Raw genomic sequence first — 24,382 nt, forward strand, 5'->3', positions numbered from 1 at the left:
TCTCCGTCTCTCCATTTTCTCTCTCTTTCCCTCTCTTTCTCTTTCTCACTTTCCCTCTCTGTCTCTCTCTTTCTCTCCATTTTCTCTTTCTCTGTTTCTCTTTCTCTCTGTCTTTCTGTTTCTTTGTCTCTTCCTCTAACTTTCACTCTCTCTCTTTCTCACTTTTCACTCTTTCACTCTTTGTCTCTCTCAGTCTCTCCATTTTCTCTCTCTTTCCCCCTCTTTCTCTTTCTCACTTTCACTCTCTCTCTTTCTCTCCATTTTCTCTTTCTCTGTTCCTCTTTCTCTCTTTCTGTTTCTTTGTCTCTTTAACTTTCACTCTCTCTCTTTCTCACTTTTCACTCTTTCCTCTTTGTCTCTCTCAGTCTCTCCATTTTCTCTCTCTTTCCCCTCTTTCTCTTTCTCACTTTTCACTCTCTCTTTCTCTCATTTCTCTTTCTCTGTTCCTCTTTCTCTCTTTCTGTTTCTTTGTCTCTTTAACTTTCCTCTCTCTCTTTCTCACTTTTCACTCTTTCCTCTTTGTCTCTCTCAGTCTCTCCATTTCTCTCTCTTTCCCCTCTTTCTCTTTCTCACTTTTCACTCTCTCTCTCTCTCTCCATTTCTCTTTCTCTGTTTCTCTTTCTCTCTTTCTGTTTCTTTGTCTCTTTAACTTTCCTCTCTCTCTTTCTCACTTTTCACTCTTTCCTCTTTGTCTCTCTCAGTCTCTCATTTCTCTCTTTCCCCCTCTTTCTCTTTCTCACTTTCACTCTCTCTCTCTTTCTCTCCATTTTCTCTTTCTCTGTTCCTCTTTCTCTCTTTCTGTTTCTTTGTCTCTTTAACTTTCACTCTCTCTCTTTCTCACTTTTCACTCTTTCACTCTTTGTCTCTCTCAGTCTCTCCATTTCTCTCTCTTCCTCTTTCTCTTTCTCACTTTCACTCTCTCTCTTTCTCTCCATTTTCTCTTTCTCTGTTCCTCTTTCTCTCTTTCTGTTTCTTTGTCTCTTTAACTTTCACTCTCTCTCTTTCTCACTTTTCACTCTTTCACTCTTTGTCTCTCTCAGTCTCTCCATTTTCTCTCTCTTTCCCCCTCTTTCTCTTTCTCACTTTCACTCTCTCTCTTTCTCTCCATTTTCTCTTTCTCTGTTCCTCTTTCTCTCTTTCTGTTTCTTTGTCTCTCTAACTTTCACTCTCTTTCTTTCTCACTCTTCACTCTTTCACTCTTTGTCTCTCTCAGTCTCTCCATTTTCTCTCTCTTTCCCTCTCTTTCTCTTTCTCACTTTCACTCTCTGTCTCTCTCGTTCTCTCCATTTTCTCTTTCTCTGTTTCTCTTTCTCGCTGTCTTTCTGTTTCTTTGTCTCTTCCTCTAACTTTCACTCTCTCTCTTTCTCACTCTTCACTCTTTCACTCTTTGTCTCTCTCAGTCTCTCCATTTTCTCTTTCTCTCTCTTTCTGTTTCTTTCTTTCTCTTTCTCTCCTTCTTTCTCTCTTTCACTCTTTCTGTCTCTCTTTCTCTCCATTTTCTCTTTCTCTGTTTCTCTGTTTCTCTTTCTCTCTGCCTTTCTGTTTCTTTGTCTCTTCCTCTAACTTTTCTCTCTTTCTCTCTCCTCTCTTTTCACTCTTCACTCCCTGTCTCTCTCAGTCTCTCATTTCTCTTTCTCTCTCACTTTCACTCTCTCTGTCTCTCTCTTTCCATTTTCTCTTTCTCTGTTTCTCTTTCTCTCTGTCTTTCTGTTTCTTTCTCCCTTTCTCTAACTTTCACTCTTTCTCTCTTTTTCTCTCTCCTTATCTTTCTCACTTTCACTCTCTTTGTCTCTCTCTCTACATTTTCTCTTTCTCTGTTTCGCTTTCTCTCTGTTTTTTCTGTTTCTTTCTCTCTCTCTCTTTTATGCTACCTTCTTTCATCAAAATGGCCCATGGACTCCAGTGATTTGATTTTCCCCCCTTTGCACTATTTACTTTCGCACACACAAGCGTATGACTCAGTACATCAAGACACTGGCACGCCTCTTTCTTTGTTTTATTTTTTATTTTTTTACTTTATGAAGGAATGTAAGAAGTTAATACAACTGCAGCTCCCTATCCCGAAGAGCTCACACACTATCACAAAAGATGTCACAAATACTTATTCACCGACGCTGGATCTGTTCTCCTAAAATGAGATTGAATAGTTTGTGATTTGACGATTGCGAGAATACTCCTGAGAATAAAAATCATAGAAGATGCAAAGGCTCCAATTAGATCCTCAGTTTGGTTTGTAAAGATACCTCATAAAGAAATGGGCCAAAACTTGGGAATTTTTCCCCCAATACAAAAGCCAGAATTATTATTTTTTTAAAATGTGGAACGTGTGTACTCTCTTGTGAGTTTGGACAAAAGCCAAACTGAAATATTTATCCTTCTCATTCATTGTTTCTCCAACTTGGCAACTTTAAGACAGGTGAACTTCAACTCCCAGAATTCTGGGAGTTGAAGTCCACCTGTCTGAAAGTTGCCAAGTTTGAGAACAACTATTCTAATTTAAACCAGCCAGAAATAAAAGGAAATTAACAGCGTGCTTGGAAGACCTTCGTACTGCAATTACAAAAAAATAATGTACAAAAACACTGCAACCCAACAACAACAATACCACACACACACACATGTTACATCAAGGCCACCGGCCACAAAAAGCACAACGCTGAAAAACCGAAAGGAAGAAATTGTATGGGCAAGAGCTCACATGTAAGGAATAGGAAACAAGGCATAATCATAATTTGTGTTAAACTCTAGATGTCCCTAGTCGTGCATTGATGGATTTCCCCCCCCCCCAATAAATCTCATTCCCTGATCCATGAAGAGGGAAAGAAATCCTATACCAATCAGGGCAATTAACATCATTAAAAAAGGACAACAAAGACTGTTCTTTCTGCGCCAACTCAGTAAGCTCAAACTGCCCAAGGAGCTGCTGATCCAATTCTACAGAGGAATTATTGAGTCTGTCATTTGCACCTCTATAACTGTCTGGTTCGGTTCTGCAACCCAACAAGAAAAACACAGACTTCAGAGGATCATTAGAACTGCAGAAAAAATAATTGCTACCAACCTGCCTTCCATTGAGGACCTGTATACTGCACGAATCAAGAAGAGGGCCGTGAAAATATTTGCAGATCCCTCGCATCCTGGACATAAACTGTTTCAACTCCTCCCCTCAAAACGACGCTATAGAGCACTGCACACCAGAACAACTAGACACAAGAACAGTTTTTTCCCGAAGGCCATCACTCTGCTAAACAAATAATTCCCTCAACACTGTCAGACTATTTACTGAATCTGCACTACTATTAATCGTTTCATAGTTCCCATCACCAATCTCTTTCCACTTATGACTGTATGACTATAACTTGTTGCTGGCAATCCTTATGATTTATATTGATATATTGATCATCAATTGTGTTGTAAATGTTGTACCTTGATGAACGTATCTTTTCTTTTATGTACACTGAGAGCATATGCACCAAGACAAATTCCTTGTGTGTCCAATCACACTTGGCCAATAAAAAATTCTATTCTATTCTAAAAATTGACAGAAATGAATGTTTTGAGCTCAGGATAGAACTGGGGGGACTTTGGTGCTCTCTGAGCTGGGTTGTTTTCTTGCAGATGTTTCATTGCCAAACTTGGTAACATCATCAGGGCTAGAAGGGAGCAGGATTTGCAGAGGGGGGAGGAGGAGGAGGAGGAGGAGAACTGCCTTGGTGCTCTCTGAGCTGGGTTGTTTTCTTGCAGACGTTTCCTTACCAAACTCGGTAACATCAGCAGTGCTAGAAGGGAGGAAGATAGGAGGAGAAGGGGGGGAGGAGGAGGAGGAAGAGGAGGAGGAGGAGGAGGAAGAGGAGGAGGAGGAGGAGGACTGTAGGATCCTTGGTGCTCTCTGAACTTGGTGGTTTTCTTGCAGATGTTTTATTACCAAGACAGGTAACATCAGCAGCGCTAGAAGGGAGTGGGGTTTGTAGAGAGGAAGAGGAGGAGGAGAAGGAAGAGGAGGAAGAGGAAGACAATGACTGTGGGGTCCTTAGTGCTCTCCGAGCTTGGTAGTTTTCTTGCAGACATTTCACAACCCAACTAGATAACATCATCAGTGCAATCATCAGTTGCTTTCCTTAAAAACCTTCTTCTTGGCTCCCGGCTCCACTTTGCCAGCTGCTGAAATGTAGGAAGGAGTTTCCAACTGGTGTCTACTCTAGGTTGAAATGAAAAGTAGCTGCCATTTCATTGCCGTTTCTGGCTAAACCACCCACAACCGGCTTCTATTTTATTCAATGCCATTCATTAAATACAATGTCATCAGGTCAGATTTTTCCTTCTTTTCTCTCCTTTCGGTCCCCGAATCGCAAACCTGCAGTCGGGGATGGCGTTTTGGAGACAATGTTCTTGAACCCAGCGCCGGGTCCACCAAGGGCCATCCATGACCGTGCTGGATTCATGCATGAAGATCTGAGCTTCCAAGGTCCTTCTGCGGTTTATTTTCAGACACATTCAGTTTATTTTATCTATTTCCAAAACAAAGAGGCTCAGGAATTGAAGGCAAAACACAAAACATCCATACATCCAACGGATATTTAATGTACGCATGAAATTATTGCCTGGGTAGTCCTCAAGTTACGGCCACAATTGAGCCAAATTTACTCACTGCTAAGCGAGACAGTTGTTAAAGCGAATTTTGCAACCTTTCATGCCGGATTTGTTAAGCGAATCACTGCAGTTCTTAAGTTAGTCAGCCGGTCATTAAGTGAATATGGCTTCCCCCTTAACTTTGCTCGTCAGGAGGTCGCAAAAGGGGATCACGTGACCCCCCCGGGACACTGCGACCGTCATAAATATGAACCAGTTGCGAAGCATCCGAATTTTGATCAAGCGACCATGCGGCATCCCAGCATCTTGGGATGCTACAAGAATCGTAACTGTGAAAAACGGTCACAAGTCACTTTTTTTCAGTGGCGTCGTAACTCTGAACGCTCACTAAACAAATGGCTGTAAGTCAAGGACTCCCTGTATACGATAAAACCTCAACGCACAATTTCTTGGAATCAAGAGATCAAGAGACAAAAAGAAGGCAGGGCAGAATTTAGGGGAATTCCGAACTCTGCTTCCAAGTTCAGTTTGCAAACGTAAGTGCATAAATACCATTTTTCAGAGTCGAAATCCTTTTCCGGTGGGATCTACCCTGGGAAAATATTCCAGGATGCATAGAGGATGGAGAACAGTTGTGCAAAAGAGACACACATTTTTGGATCCTAGTGGATGCCCCCCAAATGCATTCTGAACCCCCCCCCCATAGCTAAAGTCTGGAGCTTTTGAACCACTGCAATTTCTTCTTAGCTGGGTAGTCATCCCTTGTAGATAGATCCTGTGTAGTTGATCCCCTGTCACACAAAAGGGTTCTTAATCCACATATCTCACAGTTCACTGTGGGAGTGGGGGGGGTGTCATTCGTAAGCCCCCAGGCCACCAGTCTGGAGTCTTTCCATACATGGACGCCAAAATTTCTAAGTCAATCTACAGAACAACGGGTGGAAACTAATCAAGGAGAGACCAAGGTAGAACTAAGGAGAAATTTCTTGATGGGGAGGACAATTAACCAGCGGAACAACTTGCCTCATGAAGTTGTGGGTGCTCCAACATTGCGGGTTTTGAAGAAGAGACTGGACAACCATTTGTCCGGAATGCTATAAGGTTTCCTGCTTGAGCAGGTGTTTGGACTAGAACAAGGGTCTCCAACCTTGGCCACTTTAAGCCTGGCGGACTTCAACTCCCAGAATTCCCCAGCCCAGCCAACCTTGGCCACTTTAAGCCTGGCGGACTTTAAGGTCCCTTCCAACTCTGGTTGTTCCACCAGAAAATGTATCACGGTAGTAGGTCCTTAACTGTACATTTATTAAATTAAAAATGGTGCCCTTGGCATGTTCGTCATTCACCAGAATGTCAATATTTAGTTTATTCCCAGGTTAAAGCATTATATTCCTTTTTTTAAAAAAAATGGTGTGCATCTACGTAGGGTGCTCTCTGCCCTTTTGATTAAAAATATTAGCTCGGGGTTTTTCCTTCCAATGGTGTCAGTTGTTGTGGTTTATAAAAGCAGACTTCACAGCTCCTGCTTCGAATTTTTCTGCTTGGTCTCTCTCTCTTCGCACAATGGGAGATCTCCCGAGCCTTTGGTCCAATCAATCACCCTCCAACAGATGAATAATTATAGCGCAGGCAAAACCTATGTGTCAGTTTTGGAAGGCAATTTTCTTTTTGCTTCTTAACTGCCACCTATTTTAGCTGGGGAAGTTGGGAGGGGGTTGTTGTTGGAGCGGTAGAAAGTTAGTCATAACAACATTCCGTATTCGAGGACATCCTGCGTCTGACGGCGACTGCCTGAAGAGTGTATCCAATTGAGTGTGAAGAGTTGATTGGACAATGTGATGAACTTGTGGGTGTGAGGCAGGGCTGTGAACTGTCAACTGGGTGTGGAAAACCTGGAAGCTTTCAGTTTCGGGTTTTCCCAGCTGTGCCAACATGACATCTCTAATAAATTGGAACTCTGAGGAACCTCAAGCCTCAGAGCTTTATTTCGTTGGGGGTGTTCCTTGGAACCCTGACACTACGGATGAAAGGAACGGATGTGCCAGGATAGTATTTACACCGTATCGTTCGCCTTCTCCATGAGAAAGGAACCTTCTCAGCGGTTGGCATGGCCTCCAGAGCTGGTCCTACAGCTCACTGTCGGCCGTTTTCTCCTGCCAGTCGGGCCCCGGAGTGCCAAGAGCTGACGAAGGGGTGATGCCAAGGGGGAAGACTCCCAGCCTGTCCTTGGTAGAAGATCAGATCTTCTTCCCGAGGGCACCCGTCCCGTCCGTCGTCAGGAATCGTGCTTCCACTTGGAGCTGACCTTGTCCAGCAAGTGCCGCGTGCTTTCCCGAAATTTCCGTTGGGTGAAGTAGAAGAGGATGGGATCCAGGACGCTGTTCATGCTGGCGAAGGGGCGGGTGCACTTGTAGGTGATGGCAAAGGCCTGGCGGGTGAGGCAGTGGACCTCGGGGAACGAGCGGACGATCAGGTAGATGGTCTTGGTCAGGTGGAATGGGAAGAAGCTGATGGCGAAGACGAGGACCACGATAATAATCATCCGGATGGCTTTGTCTTTCTTTTTGCGGACAGCCAGCCCGATCATCTCGTCCTTCTGGCACAGGATCTTGGTCATGCTACAGTAGCAGCCCAAGATGGAGAGGAAGGGGATCAAGAACCCCGTGACCGTCAAGGTGATGCCGTACGGGAAGTACCCAGCCGAGTTTTCCGGCGTGCTCAGGTCGTAACACACGGTCCGGTTCCTCTGGATGCCGGTGGACGCGTAGAGGAAAGTCGGCAGGCACTGAGCCGTCACCACAATCCAAACCAGGGCGCAGACGCCCCAAGTGAAGCGCTTCCCCCTTTTCTTGTGCCAGGTGGAGAGCGGGTGGCAGATGCCCAGGTAGCGCTGGATGCTAATGCAGGTGAGGAAGAGGATGCTGCCGTGGAGGTTGGTGTAGAACTGGAAGCGCACGAAGCGGCAGGTGAAGTCACCGAAGGGCCAGTAATCCTTCTGAGAATAGTTGTAGATCAGCAGCGGGAGCGAGCAGACGTAGAGGAGATCGGCCACAGCCAGATTCAACATGTAGATCATGGTTCGAGTCAGGACTTTCCGCGACAGCCAAATCTGGACGATGACCACAAAGTTCAAGGGAAACCCCAACACCAGCACGACTGAGTAGACCACCGGCAGCAGGATCTGCTTGAACTCCTCATGGTACGTGCACGAATCCTTGAGGGCAGGCGGCGATGTCTGGTTGTCCATCCCAGGGCTTCTGGAGGCGCCCGGCTCCCCCTCAAATCATCCGTCCAGTGCAGAGAACCTGGAGTTAAGTACAAAGAGTAGTTAGATGTATTTCTTCTCTTGGCTTTCTTTCTGTCTTTTCTTTTTTTTGTAAAATAGTTTATAATAAAGTACAAAAATGCAAAAGAAGACTGGAGGAAAATAAGGGAGGGGAAAGGTGTAAGGCCCTGGAGGGTTTCAAAAATATTTACTACTGGTTTTGTGGGCATGGCTTGGTGGGCATGGCATGGCATGGTGGGCGTGGCAGGGGAAGGATACTGCAAAATCCCCATTTCCTCCCAATCAGCTGGGACTCGGGAGGCAGAGAATAGATGGGGACGGGGCCAGTCAGAGGTGGTATTTACCGGTTCTCCGAACTACTCAAAATTTCCCCTACCGGTTCTCCAGAACTGGTCAGAACCTGCTGAAACCCACCTCCGGTGTAGGGCAAAAGGAAAACGAGAAAGAAAAATGTGGACTTCCGACCCCCTTTGGTGCAGTAGAATAAGATCATAGCATCAAATTTCAAGTTTTAACTTTTACATGATAAAGAATAGAATAGAATAGAATAGAATAGAATAGAATAGAATAGAATAGAATAGAATCACAGAGTTGGGACATTGGAGGTCTTCTAGCCCAACCCTCCTGCTCAGGCAGGAGACCCCATACAAGTTCAGACAAATCTCTTCTTAAAAACTCCCAGTTTTGGAGAATTCACCACTTCTGGAGGCGAATTATTCCATATAATCTAGCTATTTCTGTAACAACAAACCTATCTAATTGGTAAAAACCTGAAATCAAAAGTTTCGGTTTTTTCCCACCTCGAGCACAAAGTCCAGAAAAGGTTTCCAAGTAGAAACAAAAGTAATTGTGGTCTTTCCCCACCCCGGCTCTTTAATGAAAGCAGTCCATTTAGCCATCTTTAGATATAGGTGGCTAAATTCTCTTGGCTTTCCACCTGATCTCGTCTCAAGCATTTTAGAGCCTGGGTCTCCAGACTTGGCGACTTTAAAACTTGTGGACTTCAACTCCCAGAATTCCTCAGCCAGCCATAGCTGTAAACTTTTTTATATCTATGAGCATCAGAAATGCTGGCTTGCTATGATCTCTGTGGGCCACGAGATGGCAATCTCACCCCAGTCAGGAGCCGGGCTCTGGGCTGCTGAAGCAGAGCCCAGGAGAGTGGGGGGAGAGAGAGGGAGGGAGGGAGGGAGGGAGGAAGGAAGAAAAAAGATAAATTAGGGAGGGAAAAAGGGAAGAAAGAAAGGGAGGGAAGGAGGGTGGGAGGAAAGGAGATAAGGAAGGGAAGGAAGGAAGAAAGGGAGAGTGGGAGGAAAGAAGGAAGGAGATAAAGAAGGAAGGAAGAAAGGAAAGGAGGAGGGAGGAGGAGGAGGAGGAGGGAGGAGGAGGAAGGAAGGAAGGAAGGAAGAAAAAGATAAATTAAGGAGGGAAAAGGTAAGGAGAAAGGGAGGAGGAGATAAAGAAGGAAGGAAGAAGGAGGAAAGGAGTGAGGAGGAAGAAAAAGATAAATTAGGGAGGGAAAAAGGGAAGAAAGAAAGGGAGGGAAGGAGGGTGGGAGGAAAGGAGATAAGGAAGGGAAGGAAGGAAGAAAGGGAGAGTGGGAGGAAAGAAGGAAGGAGATAAAGAAGGGAAGGAAGAAAGGAAAGGAGGGAGGGAGGGAGGGAAGGAGGAAGGAAGGAAGGAAGAAAAAAGATAAATTAGGGAGGGAAAAAGGTAAGGGAGAAAGGGAGGGAGGAGATAAAGAAGGGAAGGAAGAAAGGGAGGAAAGGAGTGAGGGAGGAAGGAAAAAGTTAAATTAGGGAGGGAAAAAGGGAAGGAAGAAAGGGAGGGAGGAAGGGAGATAAGGAAGGGAAGGAAAGAAGAAAGGGGGGGAGGGAGGAAGGAAGGAAAAAGATAAAAAAGAGGGGGAAAGGGAAGGAAGAAAGGGAGGGAGGAAGGGAAGAAGGAAGGAAGGAAGGAAATAAGCAAATAGAAGAAGGGAAGGAGGAAGAAAGGAGAGATAGGAACAAGGAAGGAAGCAAAGATGGAAACAGATGAAGAAGGAAGAAAGAGAAGGAGGGAAGGGGAAGGAAAGGGAAAGTATAAGGAAAGTGGAAGGAAAAGGGGAGGGAGGGAGGGAGGGAAGGAAGGAAGGAAGGAAAAAAGAAAGAAAGGGAGTTAAAATCTGAGGGAGAGTGGAAAATAAGAAAGGCTGGAGAGAAATAAATGAGGAAGGAAGAAGGTAGAAGCTAAGGAGAAAGAGAAGGGAGGGAAAGTAGAAAGTGAGATAGAAATCTATATCTTTGATGGCCAGAATGAAAAAAGATGCAAAGTAAAACGGACCCAATTTCTGTTTAGCATCCAAACAATTTGTTGCCAGGCGACAGGGAGCAGTTCACTGTTTGACCAGGCCAAATAGGAAAACTTTCTTTTATTCTATTATTCTCAAAGGAACGGGGAGGGGTCATTGTTGACAAAGAGATCAGATCAGTCCCTTCAGAGTCCGGGTGAAAAATTACAGGCAAGTTTCAACATAGCCGCACCATGTCAAATGGAAATTTAAGCCCACGGTGACAAGCAAACACAGAGAAGGAACAACCGCAGAGAGAGACACACAGATCACGAGATTTAAGGACTGTCAAAAGTTCCCTATACATTCCCTAGAACGGGAGTTGGGAATTGTGGCTCTTTTATGACGCAGACGGCTTTCATGCCCAAGGCGGGACTAGAACTCACCATCTCCTGGTGATTGGCCCAAAGTCATTCAGGCAGCTTTCATACTAAAGGCGGAACTAGAATTCTCTGTCTCCTGGTGATTGGCCCAAAGTCACCCATCCAGCTTTCATGCCTAAAGCGAGACTAGAACTCATTTTCTCCCGGTAATTGGCCCAAAGTCATTCAGGCAGCTTTCGTACTTAAGGTAGGACTAGAATTCCCTGTCACCTGGTGATTGGCCAAAGTCACCCAGCCAGCTTTCATGCCTAAGGTGGAACTAGAACTCACCATCTCTGGTGATTGGCCAAAAGTCACCCAATTGGCTTTCACGCCCAAGGTGGGACTAGAACTCACCGTCTCCTGGTGATTGACCCAAAGTCACCCAGCCAGCTTCCATGCCTAAGGCAGAACTAGAACTCACCATCTCTGGTGATTGGCCAAAAGTCACCCAATTGGCTTTCACGCCCAAGGTGGGACTAGAACTCACCGTCTCCTGGTGATTGACCCAAAGTCACCCAGCCAGCTTCCATGCCTAAGGCGGAACTAGAACTCATCATCTCTGGTGATTGGCCAAAAGTCACCCAATTGGCTTTCACGCCCAAGGTGGGACTAGAACTCACCGCCTCCTGGTGATTGGCCCAAAGTCACCCAGACGGCTTCCATGCCTAAGGCGGGACTAGAACTCACCGCCTCCTGGTGATTGGCCCAAAGTCACCCAGACGGCTTCCATGCCTAAGCCGGGACTAGAACTCACCGCCTCCTGGTGATTGGCCCAAAGTCACCCAGACGGCTTTCATGCCTAAGGCGGGACTAGAACTCACCGCCTCCTGGTGATTGGCCCAAAGTCACCCAACTGTGTTTCACACCTAAGGCGGGACTAGAACTCCCAGGCTCCTGGTGACTGGCCCAAAGTCACCCAGACGGCTTCCATGCCTAAGGCGGGACTAGAACTCACAGTCTCCTGGTGATTGGCCCAAAGTCACCCAACTGTGTTTCACACCTAAGGCGGGACTAGAACTCCCAGGCTCCTGGTGACTGGCCCAAAGTCACCAAGCCGGCTTTCATGCCTAAGGCGGAACTAGAACTCACCGTCTCCTTGACTTACAACAGTTCCTAGGGACCGAATGACCAGAATAGTGACTGTTTAATGTTACAACAGCACTGAAAAAAATGATGTATGTTCCATTTTTCACACGTACAACCTTTGCAGCAGCCCCGTGGTCATTGTGATCAAAATTTGGATGCTTGACAGTTGACTCACATTTATGACGGTTGCAGTGTGTCCCGGGGTGATGAAATCACAGTTTCTGTGAACTTCAGGTAAGCAAAATGACTTACGACCATTTTCCACCGTTACGACCGCTGCAGCATCCCCGTGGTCACATGATCAAAATTCCCACGCTTGGCAACCGGCTCACATTTATGACGGTCGCCATGTTCTGCGGTCACGTGATCCTCCTCTTTTGTGACCTTCTGACAAGCAAAATCCACGAGGAAGGCAGATTCACTTAACAGCCGTGCTCCTGACTTAACCGCTGGCGGGGTTCACTTAACGACGGTAGCAAGGAAGGTCGTTAAAATGGGGCAAAACTCACTTTTTTTTGTTTTTGTTTACATTTATACCCCGCCCTTCTCCGAAGACTCAGGGCGGCTTACACTGTGTAAGGCAATAGTCTCATCCTATTTGTATATTTTTACAAAGTCAACTTATTGCCCCCCCAACAATCTGGGTCCTCATTTTACCTACCTTATAAAGGGTGGAAGGCTGAGTCAACCTCCTTCCCCTTTTCATCTTCTCCTTCCCTTTCCCCTTCCCCTTCCCCGTCCTCTTCCCCTTTCTCCTCCTCCTCCTCCTCCTCCTCCTCCTCCTCCTCCTCCTCCTCCTCCTCCTCCTCCTCCTCCTCCTCCTCCTCCTCCTCCTCGTCCCTTCTTCATCTTCTCCTTCCTTTCCTTCCTTCCTCCTCTTCCCTTTCTCCTCCTCCTCCTCCTCCTCCTCCTCCTCCTCCTCCTCCTCCTCCTCCTCCTCCTCCTCCTCCTCCGTCCCCTTCTTCATCTTCTCCTTCCCTTTCCCCTTCCCCGTCCTCTTCCCCTTTCTCCTCCTCCTCCTCCTCCTTCCCTTCTTCATCTTCCCTTCCCTTCTTCATCTTCCCTTCCCAGTCCTCTTCCCCTTCTCCTCCTCCTCCTCCTCCTCCTCCTCCTCTCCTCCTCCTTCCCTTCTTCATCTTCTCCTTCCTTTCCCTTCCCTCCTCTTCCCTTCCCTTTCTCCTCCTCCTCCTCCTCCTCCTTCCCTTCTTCATCTTCCCTTCCCTTCCCTTCCCTTCCTCTTCTTCTTCTCTCCTCCTCCTCTCTCCTCCTCCTCCTCCTCCTCTTCTTCTTCATCTTCCTCCTTCCCCTTTCTCCTCCTCCCCTTCTTCTTCCTCCTCCTCCTCCTCCTCCTCCTCCTCCTCCTCCTCCTCCTCCTCCTCCTCCGTCCTTCTTCATCTTCCCTTCCCTTCTTCTTCTTCCCTTTCTCCTCCTCCTCCTCCTCCTCCTTCCCTTCTTCTTCCTTCCCCTTCCTTTCCCTTCCCTTCCTCCTCTTCCCCTTCTCCTCCTCCTCCTCCTCCTCCTCTTCCTCCTCCTCCTCCTCCTCCTCCTTCCCCTTCTTCATCTTCTCCTTCCCTTTCCTCTTCCCCTTTCTCCTCCTCCTCCTCCTCCTCCTTCCCCTTTTCATCTTCTCCTTCCCTTCCCCGTCCTTTTCCCCTTTCTCCTCCTCCTCCTCCTCCTCCTCCTCCTCCTCCTCCTCCTCCTCCTCCTCCTCCTCCTCCTCCTTCTCCTCCTCCTCCTCCTCCTCCTCCTCTTCCTCCTCCTCCTCCTCCTCCTCCTCCTTCCCTTTTCATCTTCTCTTCCCCTTCTTCCCTTTCTCCTCCTCCTCCTCCTCCTCCTCCTCCTCCTCCTCCTCCCTTCTTCTTCTTCTTCTTCTTCTTCTTCTTCTTCTTCTTCTTCTTCTTCTTCTTCTTCTTCTTCTTCTTCTTCTTCTTCTTCTTCTCCTCCTCCTCCTCCTCTTTTTTTAAATTTGCATTTATATCCCGGCCTTCTCCGAAGACTCAGGGCGACTTACACTGTGTCAAGCAACAGTCTTCATCCATTTGTATATTATATACAAAGTCAACTTATTGCCCCCAACAATCTGGGTCCTCCTTTTACCTACCTTATAAAGGATGGAAGGCTGAGTCAACCTTGGGCCTGGTGAGACTTGAACTTGCAGTAATTGCAAGCAGCTGTGTTTTAATAACAAGCTTCTTACAACCTGAGCCACACCACGTCTCGCTTAACAACCAAAATTTGGGGCTCCGTTGTGGCTGTAAGTCGAGGACGCCCTGCGCATCCTCTCCCACGTGCAACCCAACTTCCTTCGTCCGATTCCTGCCTCAATCCATTTTTGCGGCTTCCGGCAGTCGGCTTCCTTTCAAACAAGCAGAACAAGCTGTGTTCGCACAGGGCGCCAAGCGCAACCCACCCACAAACACGACACCTTAACAAGAAGCAAAGCTGGAAAATGTAAAAATGTGCCAAGCCGGAGTGCCCAGAAATGCAGAACTGGGAGATTTCGCGGCTCCAAAAATTGCTCGGGAACCAGGAAAACCTTCCAAGGACAAAAGATTTGAATTCCTCTGCAGGCTGGGGACGATGGGATTTGAAGATCGGGCCCTTTTGGGTTGCAGCGTTGCCCGGGCGGCCTTGTGGGTCAGCCTTGTGTGTCACAGACACCCTTGCGTGGGATGGACTGGCCACGTGGCCAAGGTGAAGGCCAGGCCACGTCCATCAAACGATGCCCGGCTCTCAGCAAACCGCAGAGAGATTTTGGCGGCCCCAACAATCTCGAAAATGGTTTAACAAACAAATATACACAGCCAGACACCCCTTTGACAACATCTCGAGGGATCAAAATCCAACAACACGGAATTGAATATTTGTCGCTCAGGGTTGAACTGAGAACCTCTGGTGGCTCAGCAGACTAAGACAGTCTGTTATTAACAGCAGCTGCCTGCAATTACTGCAGGTTCTAGTCCCACCAGGCCCAAGGTTGACTCAGCCTTCCATCCTTTATAAGGTAGGTAAAATGAGGACCCAGATTGTTGGGGGCAATAAGTTGACTTTGTATATAAATATACAAATGGATGAAGACTATTGCTTATCACAGTATAAGCCGCCCTGAGTCTTTGGAGAAGGGCGGGATATAAATTCAAATTAAAAAAAAAAAACTGCAGGGGGGACGGGTATTTGGGGGTCTCTGAGCTTGGTAGCCTTCTTGCAGATGTTTCATGACCAACTAGGTAACCTCATTAGTGCTTTGAAGGAGAAGAAGAGGAGGAGGAGGAGGAGGAGAAGTGGGAGAAGAAAGGAAGGAAGGAAGGAAGGAAGGAAAAGGAGAAGGAGGAGGAGGAAGAAGAAGGAGGGAGGAGGAGAAAGAAGAAGGAGGGAGGAGGAGGAAGGAGGAGAAAAAGAAGGAGGAGGAGAAAGGAAGGAAGAAAGGAAGGAAGGAAGGAAAAGGAGGAGGAGGAGGAAGGAGGAGAAGGAGGAGGAGAAAGGAGAAGGAGAAGGAGGACGAAGAAGAAGAAGAAGAGGAGGAGGAGGAGGAGGAGGAGGAAGGAACCCTAGCCATACCCCCCCAGCACCCCATTTTGGACATAGTAGGCCTCCCTGCACTTACCTGGAAGCCAAAACGGGGAGCGTGGGCACTTATGGAAGGGGAGGGGCAGGGAGGGGTGGGGCCAGCCAGCAATTTAACAACCGGTTCGGCTGAAGTGGTGCGAACCGGTTGAATCCCATCACTGATATGAATATAAATCACGTGACCGTGATTTACTGCAACGGTCGTTCGGTGTGAAAAACGGTTCTACGTCTCTGTTTTTTTTCAGTGCTGTTGCAACTTCGGTCGGTCACTAAACGAACAGTTGTCAGTCAAGGACTACCGACCTGTCCAGTTCTTTGTGGAAATAAGCCCATGTTTGTTTGCTTTTGGTGTCAAACTTAGCCGGCAGACTCGCCTGGGGATATCCACAATGGAAAAAAAGCTGGGAGTAAATATATTGTCACAACAAACGTCTACAAAACAGCCTGGAAATCCATAGTCCACTTTCCATAGCAACATCGATAGATTTTAAAGCTCGGATGAGCAAATCTTTCCCGTTCGTTTTGGGGTTTTTTTTCCCCCCCAGGGATGCATTTAATCGGAGCGGAGATGCTGGCTCTCCTGCAAAAGCTTTGAACCCCTGACACGTTTTGCAACAACCTGTTTCCGTTGCCGCCTGAAAGTAGTCATCTCCAACACGTTTGCATCCGGGGTCTTTTATCTAGGGGGCTGCAGGCTAAAAGGTAGGAAGAACGGTTGCAGGAACTGGGCGTGTCTAGTTTAAGGAAAAGAAGGACCAGCGGTGACAAGGTAGCAGACTTCCGATATCTCAGGGGCTGTCCCAAAGATGAGGAGGACAACCTACCAATCTACAACATATAACCTTACAACCTACAACCCTACAAACGACAAACATTGCAACCTACATCCCTACAACCTACTACCTACAACCCTACAAACTACAACCCTACAAACTACAACCCTACAACCTACAACCCTACAACCAAAAACCTACAAACCTATAACCAACAACCCTACAAACTGCAACCCTACAAACTACAACCCTACAAACTACAACCCTACAACCTACAACCCTACAAACTACAACCCTACAACCTACAACCCTACAACCAAAAACCTACAAACATACAACCCTACAACCTACAACTCTACAAAGTTACAACCTACAACCCTACAAACTACAAACATTGCAACCTACACCCCTACAACCTACAACCTACAACCCTACAATCTACAACCCTACAAACTACAACTCTACAACCTAAAACCCTACAACCAAAAACCTACAAACCTACAAACCTACAACCAACAACCCTACAAACTGCAACCCTACAACCCTACAAACTACAACCCTACAAACTACAACCCTACAACTAAAAACCTACAAACATACAACCCTACAACCCTACAAAGTTACAACCTACAATCCTACAACCTACTACTTACAACCCTATAACCTACTACCCTATAAACTACAAACCTACAACCAACAACCCTACAACCTACAACCCTACAACCTACAAACATTACAACCTACAAATCTACAGCCCTACAACCTACAAACATTACAACAACCTACAACTTACAACCTATAAACTAAAAACCTATAACCTACAACCTACAAATCTACAACCCTACAACCTACAAAGCCAGACAAGAAACAATGGAATGGAAACTGATCAAGGAAAGATCCAACCTAGAACTAAGGCGAAATTTCCTGACAGTGAGGACAATCAACCAGTGGAACAGCTTGCCACCAGAAGTTGTGGGTGCTGCTCCAACACTGGAAGCTTTTAAGAAGAGGCTGGACAAACATTTGTCTAAAATGATAGAAATGATTTGTCTGAGCTGGACTAGAAGACCTCCAAGGTCCCTTCCAACTCTTGTTATTCTGTTATCCGCTATTTGCACAACAGATGTAAAGAGGTTAAGATCAAGGGCTGGTACTGTGTAAATAAATCAATGGGGTCAGTTGTGGGTCTGCGTAAACAGATCAATTGTCGGGCTGGGTAAACAGATTGGAGGCTCTGACAACTGTGGAGGAAAAAACTGGGTGCAGAAGATATATATATATATATATATATATATATATATATATATATATATATATATATATATATATATATATATATATATATATATATATATATAAAATCTATGATTGTGCAGATGCATGCAATTTTCAATCACACTTTATCAGTCCTCCAGCATTTACATTTAGATATCTATGATTATGCAAATGCATGCAATTTTTAAACTCAATCTATCAGCCCTTCAGAGTTTGCACTCAAATATCTATGATTGTGCCTGCCTGCCTGCCTTCCTTCCTTCCTTCCTTTCTCTCCCTCCCTCCCTCCTCTCTCTCTCCCTCCCTCCCTCCCACCCTTTCTTCTTCACTTCCTCCTTTCTTCTTTTCCCCCCTCTCTCTTCCTCCCTCCCTCCCTTCCCTTCCTCCTTCCTTCCTTTCCTCCCTCCCTTCCCTCATTCTCCTCCCTTCCTCACTTCCTCCTTCCTTTCCTCCCTCCCTTCCCTCCCTCTCCTCCCTTCCTTCCTCTCCTGTCTCCCTCTCTTCCTCCTTCCTTCCTTCCCTCCTCTTTCCCTCCCTCCCTCCCTTTTTCCTTTCTTTCCTCCTCTCCTCCCTTCCTTCCTCTCCTGTCTCCCTCTCTTCCTCCTTCCTTCCTTCCCTCCTCTTTCCCTCCCTCCCTCCCTTTTTCCTTTCTTTCCTCCTCTCCCTCCCTCCCTCTCAAACGAAAATTGCTTTGCACTGCGGTAGATGTGACCCAGCCATCTATGCCCAGATTATGTCAGCATGAATCGAATTCTGATTAAAAATGCTCCTTGAGCAGAAGGCAAGAGTTTTGCACCTGGCAAGTATGCAAATGCATGCAAATCTTAATCGCAATCTATCAGAAACTCCCGAGTTTACACTCAAATAGCTACCATTGTGTCAGCAATCTTTGCTGTCTTTGGCTGTGATCTCCTGATAGATTCCCTGCTGTTTATGGATTAGGAAGATTTAAACGCTTTATTGGAAAGCTCAGCTGAGAATCCGGGCTGCTGAGAAGTTACAGATCCTGCACCTGCGAGCGGAAGGTGGCTGTGTAAACATCTTACAAAATGCATTGCGATCGAAGCCTCACTTTTTTGTACGTTGTACATGCACACCCTTGCACAGAACCTCTGGAAATATATCCTTAATGTCTGGTTTTACAAGAAGCTAGTTCGGGAGATGAAATGTACCATCTCAAAGTGGCCAAGTTTGAGAAACTCGGATATAAATGACTTCGTTCTTGTTTTATACCCTCCCAGACCAAAAGGGAGATTCTGGATTGCTTTGCCCAAACCGACTTTCCCACAATCCCACATCTTCCTATTCCTAGATCTGAAAGAGAAACACAACAAGTTGCGTCGCACCACATAAAGACTTTTCTCCCCAAAGGCCTTTGCGAGTTCCACGAACACGATAACCGAAGAAAACTTCTCTAAACTTCCTGTCCTCAGTATACTTCCCATCCGTGGATTAAAAAAATAAATGAAATTCAGGTAGTCCTCGATTTACAACTGGCTGCTTAGTGACTGTTCAAAGTTACAACGGATCCCGCACAAGGTACTTACGACTGGATTCTGAAGATACAACGTGTCCAAGATCTCATGATTTTTTTGCAGAAATTATCTATCTATCTATCTATCTATCTATCTATCTATCTATCTATCTATCTATCTATCTATCTATCTATCTATAAATAAAATATTCTGTTTTCTGGCAAAAACTGCCTGTAGTAAACCATGCATTCTCTTAACGACCATGGGGTTCACTTAATGACCACCGCGATGAAAAGGTTATAACATTGGGCTCGATCACGTGATGGGTCCCTTTACAACCATCTTAACTTATGATTCTTATCAATAGTTGGTTAGAATAGAATTACCGAGTTGGAAGGGACCTTGGAGGTCTTCTAGTCCAACCCCCTGCACAGGCAGGAAAGGAAAACCTAGACCATTGCAGACAAATGCTTGTCCAATCTCTTCTTAAAAACCTCCAGTGTTTTTAACTGCCAGGCTTGATATGGTCATAAGTTGAGGACTACCTTTTTAAAGATTTGGGCTTAGTGGGAGCTAAAGAAATGAAACATCTGGTTAGAATTAACCCTGATTAAGCTAGTTTATTCGCTGTGGACGTGGCTAGCACAGACATTGGGTTCCTCCCCATATTTCTTTTGTTGGGACCAGCTGTTTAGGGTTTTTTTTCCAGCTTTAAACTCCTTCCTATCCTTTTTCTTCATAATAAAACTACGCCAGTCCGACCTTATCTTAGTGGCTGAGGGCATCTGGCCAGTGAAACCAGTTAGGGGAGGCTGGAAGGAAGCTTGTATAAAGTTCACACTTGTTTTTCATCCCGGCATGGGCAAAACCAGATGTTTCCATGTGTCAGATGCTAAAAAAAATGGGGATGAGGACAAAATTAGCCATGTATAGAATAGAATAACAGAGTTGGAAGGGACCTTGGAGGTCTTCTAGCCCAACCCCCTGCTCAGGCAGGAAACCCTATACTCATTTCAGACAAATGGCTGTCCAGTCTCTTCTTAAAAACTTCCATTGTTGGAGCATTTACAACTTCTGGAAGCAAGTTGTTCCACCAGTTAATTTTTTTTTTTGTTTACATTTATATCCCGCCCTTTTCTGAAGACTCAGGGCGGCTTACAGTGTATAATTGTCCTCACTATTAGGAAGTTTCTCCTAAATTCCAGGTTGCTTCTCTCCTTGATGAGTTTCCACCCATTGCTTCTTGTTCTGCCCTCAGGTGCTTTGGAGAATAGCTGGACTCCCTCTTCTTTGTGGCAGCCCCTGAGATATTGGAACACTGCTATCATGTCTCCCCTAGTCCTTCTTTTTATTAAACTAGACATACCCAGTTCCTGCAACCGTTCTTCATATGTTTTAGCCTCTAGTCCCCTAATCATCTTTGTTGCTCTTCTCTGCACTCTTTCTAGAGTCTCAACATCTCTTTTACATCGTGGCGACCAAAACTGGATGCAATATTCCAAGTGTGGCCTTACCAAGGCATTATAAAGTGGTATTAACACTTCACGTGATCTTGATTCTATCCCTCTGTTTATGCAGCCCAGAACTGTGTTGGCTTTTTTAGCAGCTGCTGCACACGGCTGGCTCATATTAAAATGATTGTCCACTTGGGCTCCAAGATCCGTCTCACATGTAAAGCCAAACGTTTGGGTTCTGCCACGAAATGTGCTCAGGCTGCATTTGAGTCCTCTAACCCAGTCATATATACCCAATATTGGCAATTTTAAGACGTGTGGACTTCAACTCGCAGAATTCCCCAGCCAGCCAATAAACCCAGGTTAGGGCTAAACATGTTAGCACCAGAGGTGCTATTCAGTAGGTTCTGACCAGTTCTGGAGAACCGGTAGCGGAAATTCTGAGTAGTTGGGAGAACCAGTAGTAAAAATTCTGATCCCATCTATTCTCTGCCTCCCGAGTCCCAGCTGATTGGGAGGAAATGGGGATTTTGCAGTATCCTTCCTCTGCCACGCCCACCAAACCACGCCCACCAAGCCACACCCACAGAACTGGTAGTAAAAATTCTGACTGGCCCTGCCCCCATCTATTCTCTGCCTCCCGAGTCCCAGCTGATTGGGGAGGGAATGGAGATTTTATAGTATCCTTCCCCTGCCATGCCCACCAAGCCATGGCATGCCATGCCACGCCCACCAAGCCATGCCATGCCATGCCATGCCACGTCCACCATGCCACGCCCAAGCCATGCCATCCCACGCCCACCAAGCCACACCCACCAAGCCATGGCATGCCATGCCATGCCACGCCCACCAAGCCATGCCATGCCACGCCCACCAAGCCATGCCCAACCCATGCCATGCCACGCCCACCAAGCTACACCCACCAAGCCATGCCATGCCACGCCCACCAAGCCATGCCATGCCACGTCCACCATGCCACGCCCAAGCCATGCCACGCCCACCATGCCACACCCACCATGCCATGCCCACGAAGCCACACCTACGAAGCCATGCCATGCCACGCCCAAGCCATGCCATGCCACGCCCATCAAGCCATGCTCACCAAGTCATGCCATGCCACGCCCACCAAGCCACACCCACAGAACCGGTAGTAAAAGATTTTGAAACCCATGTCACAAGACAATACAGATAATCCCTGATTTAGGACCACAATTGGCATCAGGATTTCCGTCGCTAAGCAGGGGGGTTGTTCAGTGAGTCGATTTTATGACTGATTTTTCCACGGTTGGTAAGTGAGTCACTGCAGCTGTTAAGTGAATTACAGGTAGTCCTCAGTTTACGACCCCAAGGGAGCCCAAAATTTCCGTTGCTGAGTGAAATGTTTGTTAAGTGAATTTTGCCCCATTTTATGATCTTTCATGCCACAGTGGTTAAGTGAACCACTGCAGTCATTAAGTTAGTGACACGGTTGTTAAGTGGATCTGGCTCCTCCATTGATTTTTGCTGGTCAGAAGGTCGCAAAAGGGGATCGCGTAACCCCGGGACGCTGCGACCGTCATAAATATGAGTCAGTTGCTAAATGTCTGATTTTAGGCCAAGTGACCATGGAGATGCTACAACGGTCATACGTGTTGAAAAATCCAGCAGGTTCTGACAGGTTCTGGAGAACCAGAAGCAGAAAGTCTGAGTAGTTCGGAGAACCGGCAAATATCACCTCTGGCTGGTCCCAGAGTGGGGTGGGAATGGGGATTTTGCAATACCCTTCCCCTGCCACACCCACCAAGCCACGCCCACAGAACCAGTAGTAAAAAAAAACTTGAATTTCACCACCGCTTTGAACCGTCACTAAATGAACCGTTGTAAGCCAAGGACTACCGGAATTCATCGGTTTTGCAAAGTCAGCCTCGAAGCAGAGAAAGTGAGATGGGATAAGATCCCACTGCAATTCGCAGCTGCTTAAATCAAAGCAAAAGAATGTTTTGGAACCAAATTCTTGTAGCCAGGGGGATTAAAAGATTTGCTGTTCCCTCCTAAATTCCTTACATCAAGAGCAAAATCCACCTCAAGAAAACAGAAAGAAAAAAGAAAGAATGAAAGGAAGCAAACGCAACTCAGATTTAAGACAGGAGCCTCGGTCTAGGGGACAGGAGGCTAAAACATATAAAGAACGGTTGCTGGAATTTTTTGTTTTTTAATTTACATTTATATCCCGCCCTTCTCCGAAGACTCAGGGCGGCTTACAGTGTATAAGGCAATAGTCTCATTCTATTTGTATATTTACAAAGTCAACTTATTGCCCCCCCAACAATCTGGGTCCTCATTTTACCTACCTTATAAAGGATGGAAGGCTGAGGCAACCTCGGGCCGGGCTTGAACCTGCAGTAATTGCAGGCTGCTATGTTTTAATAACAGGCTTCTTTACAGCCTGAGCTACCACGGCCCCTATTGGGTATGTCTTGTTTAATGAAAAGGAAGACTAGGGGTGACATGATAGCTGTTGTGGCCTCTTGGACAGACAGCCAACCCCTCCAGCAGCCAACTCAGAGGAGGAGGAGGAGGAGGAGGAGGAGGAGGAGGAGGAGGAGGAGGAGGAGGAGGAGGAGGAGGGTTTGTGTGTGTGTGGGAGTCGGGGTCAGCATCAAGGCAACCTGAGAGTCCGAGGGAAAAGAGGGAATGGATCTGTCAGAGAGAGAGAGACAGAGGCGGAGCCTGGGCTGTCCGTCAGTCCTCAGATGGAGAGTCAACAGCCCCCAGGTCTGGAGGTGGCTGATGAGGAAGAGGAGGAACAGCTGGGTCCTGTGCCTGAGGCGCAGAAGGCAGAGGAGAGGAGAACAGTGGAAATCTATGAGCCGGTCCTTGGGACGGAAGAGCCACCGCTGCTAACGAAGCCCCAGCCTAGCTCTGGGGATAAAAGGCAGGGGGCCGGAGATGAATAGGTGTGGCAGGCTATTATTCATTTTCCGGCCGGACTTGTTCGCTTCCAAGATAAACTTTTTTACCGGGGCTGCCGGCACTCCCAATAAAAGAATCTTTTGAGAGACTTTGTCGTGTTTGGGGAGCTGGGTCAGAACAATAGCAGTCTTCCAATATTTGAGGGGCTGCCCCAAAGAAGAGGGGGGGTCCACCTATTCTCCAAAGCACCCGAAAGCAGGACAAGAAACAACGGATGGAAACTAATCAAGGAGAGAAGCCACCTGGAATTAAAGAGAAACTTCCTAACAGTGAGAACAATTAATCAGCGGAACAGCTTGCCACCAGAAATTGCGGGTGCTCCATCGCTGGAGGCTTTTAAGAAGAGATTGGACAGCCATTTGTCTGAAATGGTCGAGGGTCTCCTGCCTGAGCAGCGGGTTAGACTCGGAGACCTCCAAGGTCCCTCACAGCTCTATTCTGAATTGAAAATTGCTGCCACGTTCCAACTTCCTACCTCTGGGAACACATTTCCCACCCTGTTGTAAAAAGCGGTGTGCTTTCTCAACGTGGAATCGTGTTGCAAAAAAAAGGAGGAGGGGAAAAAAAACAACAACAAACCAGGGCTTGGCTAAAGGCAGGTTGATGCATTTATCATTTCTGTCCCAGTGTTGTGTCTTGTCCGCTCTCACCGCAGCCGGCGTCTGTTTATCTGCTCCCGAACATGGAGGAATGTATGCCTCCCGGCCCCAGTCCTGGCTCCATGCCCAGACAAGCTGCAGAGGAGGGGGCACCTCCCGGTCCCAGCCCTGGCTCCATGCCCAAGCAGGCTGCAGAGGAGGGAGCATCCCCCGGCCCCAGCCCTGGCTCCATGCCCAGGCAAACGGAGCAGCTAGACCCCTCCCCCTCCTCCACAGCATGTGAGCCTGAGGAAAGTTTATTTCCAACAGCTGCTGATTGGAGTGACCCTCGCATCAGAAGGCTGGATAGGCGGAGGCAACAGAAGGAAGGGAGGGGCAGGCCTGGATAAGTGCTGAGTCATGGAGCCACACCCCATGGCCTATATAAAGGATCTGCTTTCTGGCATTCTCTGAGTCAGGCAAAGTCTGAACATATCTTGCTGAAGTCACTTTCTGGTCTCCTGCCTGCTCTGAGGACTTTGCTAGGACTTTGGGCAGAGCTGCAGAGGCACACCTGATTCGGATTTCCCTGACCCGGCCGTCAGCGGAGGAGTGGGACACGACACCCGGCTAGCAACCTTGCACGTCCACCCAG

At 46.9% G+C, this 24,382-nt stretch overlaps 2 protein-coding genes across 3 annotated transcripts in view; one reads left to right on the forward strand and one right to left on the reverse strand.

Moving 5' to 3' along the window:
- Positions 1-1,986: 1,986 nt before the first annotated feature.
- The window catches only part of P2RY6 (pyrimidinergic receptor P2Y6), a 199,068-nt gene continuing 176,672 nt past the window's right edge, over positions 1,987-24,382 (reverse strand). For both annotated transcript variants that reach the window (XM_058185393.1, XM_058185392.1), the window contains exon 2: positions 1,987-7,892. In XM_058185393.1, coding sequence (XP_058041376.1) covers positions 6,863-7,834 — 972 coding nt within the window. In that variant the 5' untranslated portion in view covers positions 7,835-7,892 and the 3' untranslated portion in view covers positions 1,987-6,862. The remainder of the gene's footprint in view (positions 7,893-24,382) is intronic.
- Positions 12,344-13,586, forward strand: LOC131199535 (uncharacterized protein DDB_G0271670-like; the record flags this gene model as incomplete). The annotated part of the gene is given in 5 exon segments (XM_058185395.1): positions 12,344-12,494; positions 12,542-12,605; positions 12,964-13,037; positions 13,295-13,503; positions 13,506-13,586. Coding segments are annotated over 5 exon segments (579 nt in total), but the record flags the coding sequence as incomplete, so codon positions are not given.

Source organism: Ahaetulla prasina, chromosome 5, assembly GCF_028640845.1.
Source record: "Ahaetulla prasina isolate Xishuangbanna chromosome 5, ASM2864084v1, whole genome shotgun sequence".
Classification (NCBI taxonomy): domain Eukaryota; kingdom Metazoa; phylum Chordata; class Lepidosauria; order Squamata; family Colubridae; genus Ahaetulla; species Ahaetulla prasina.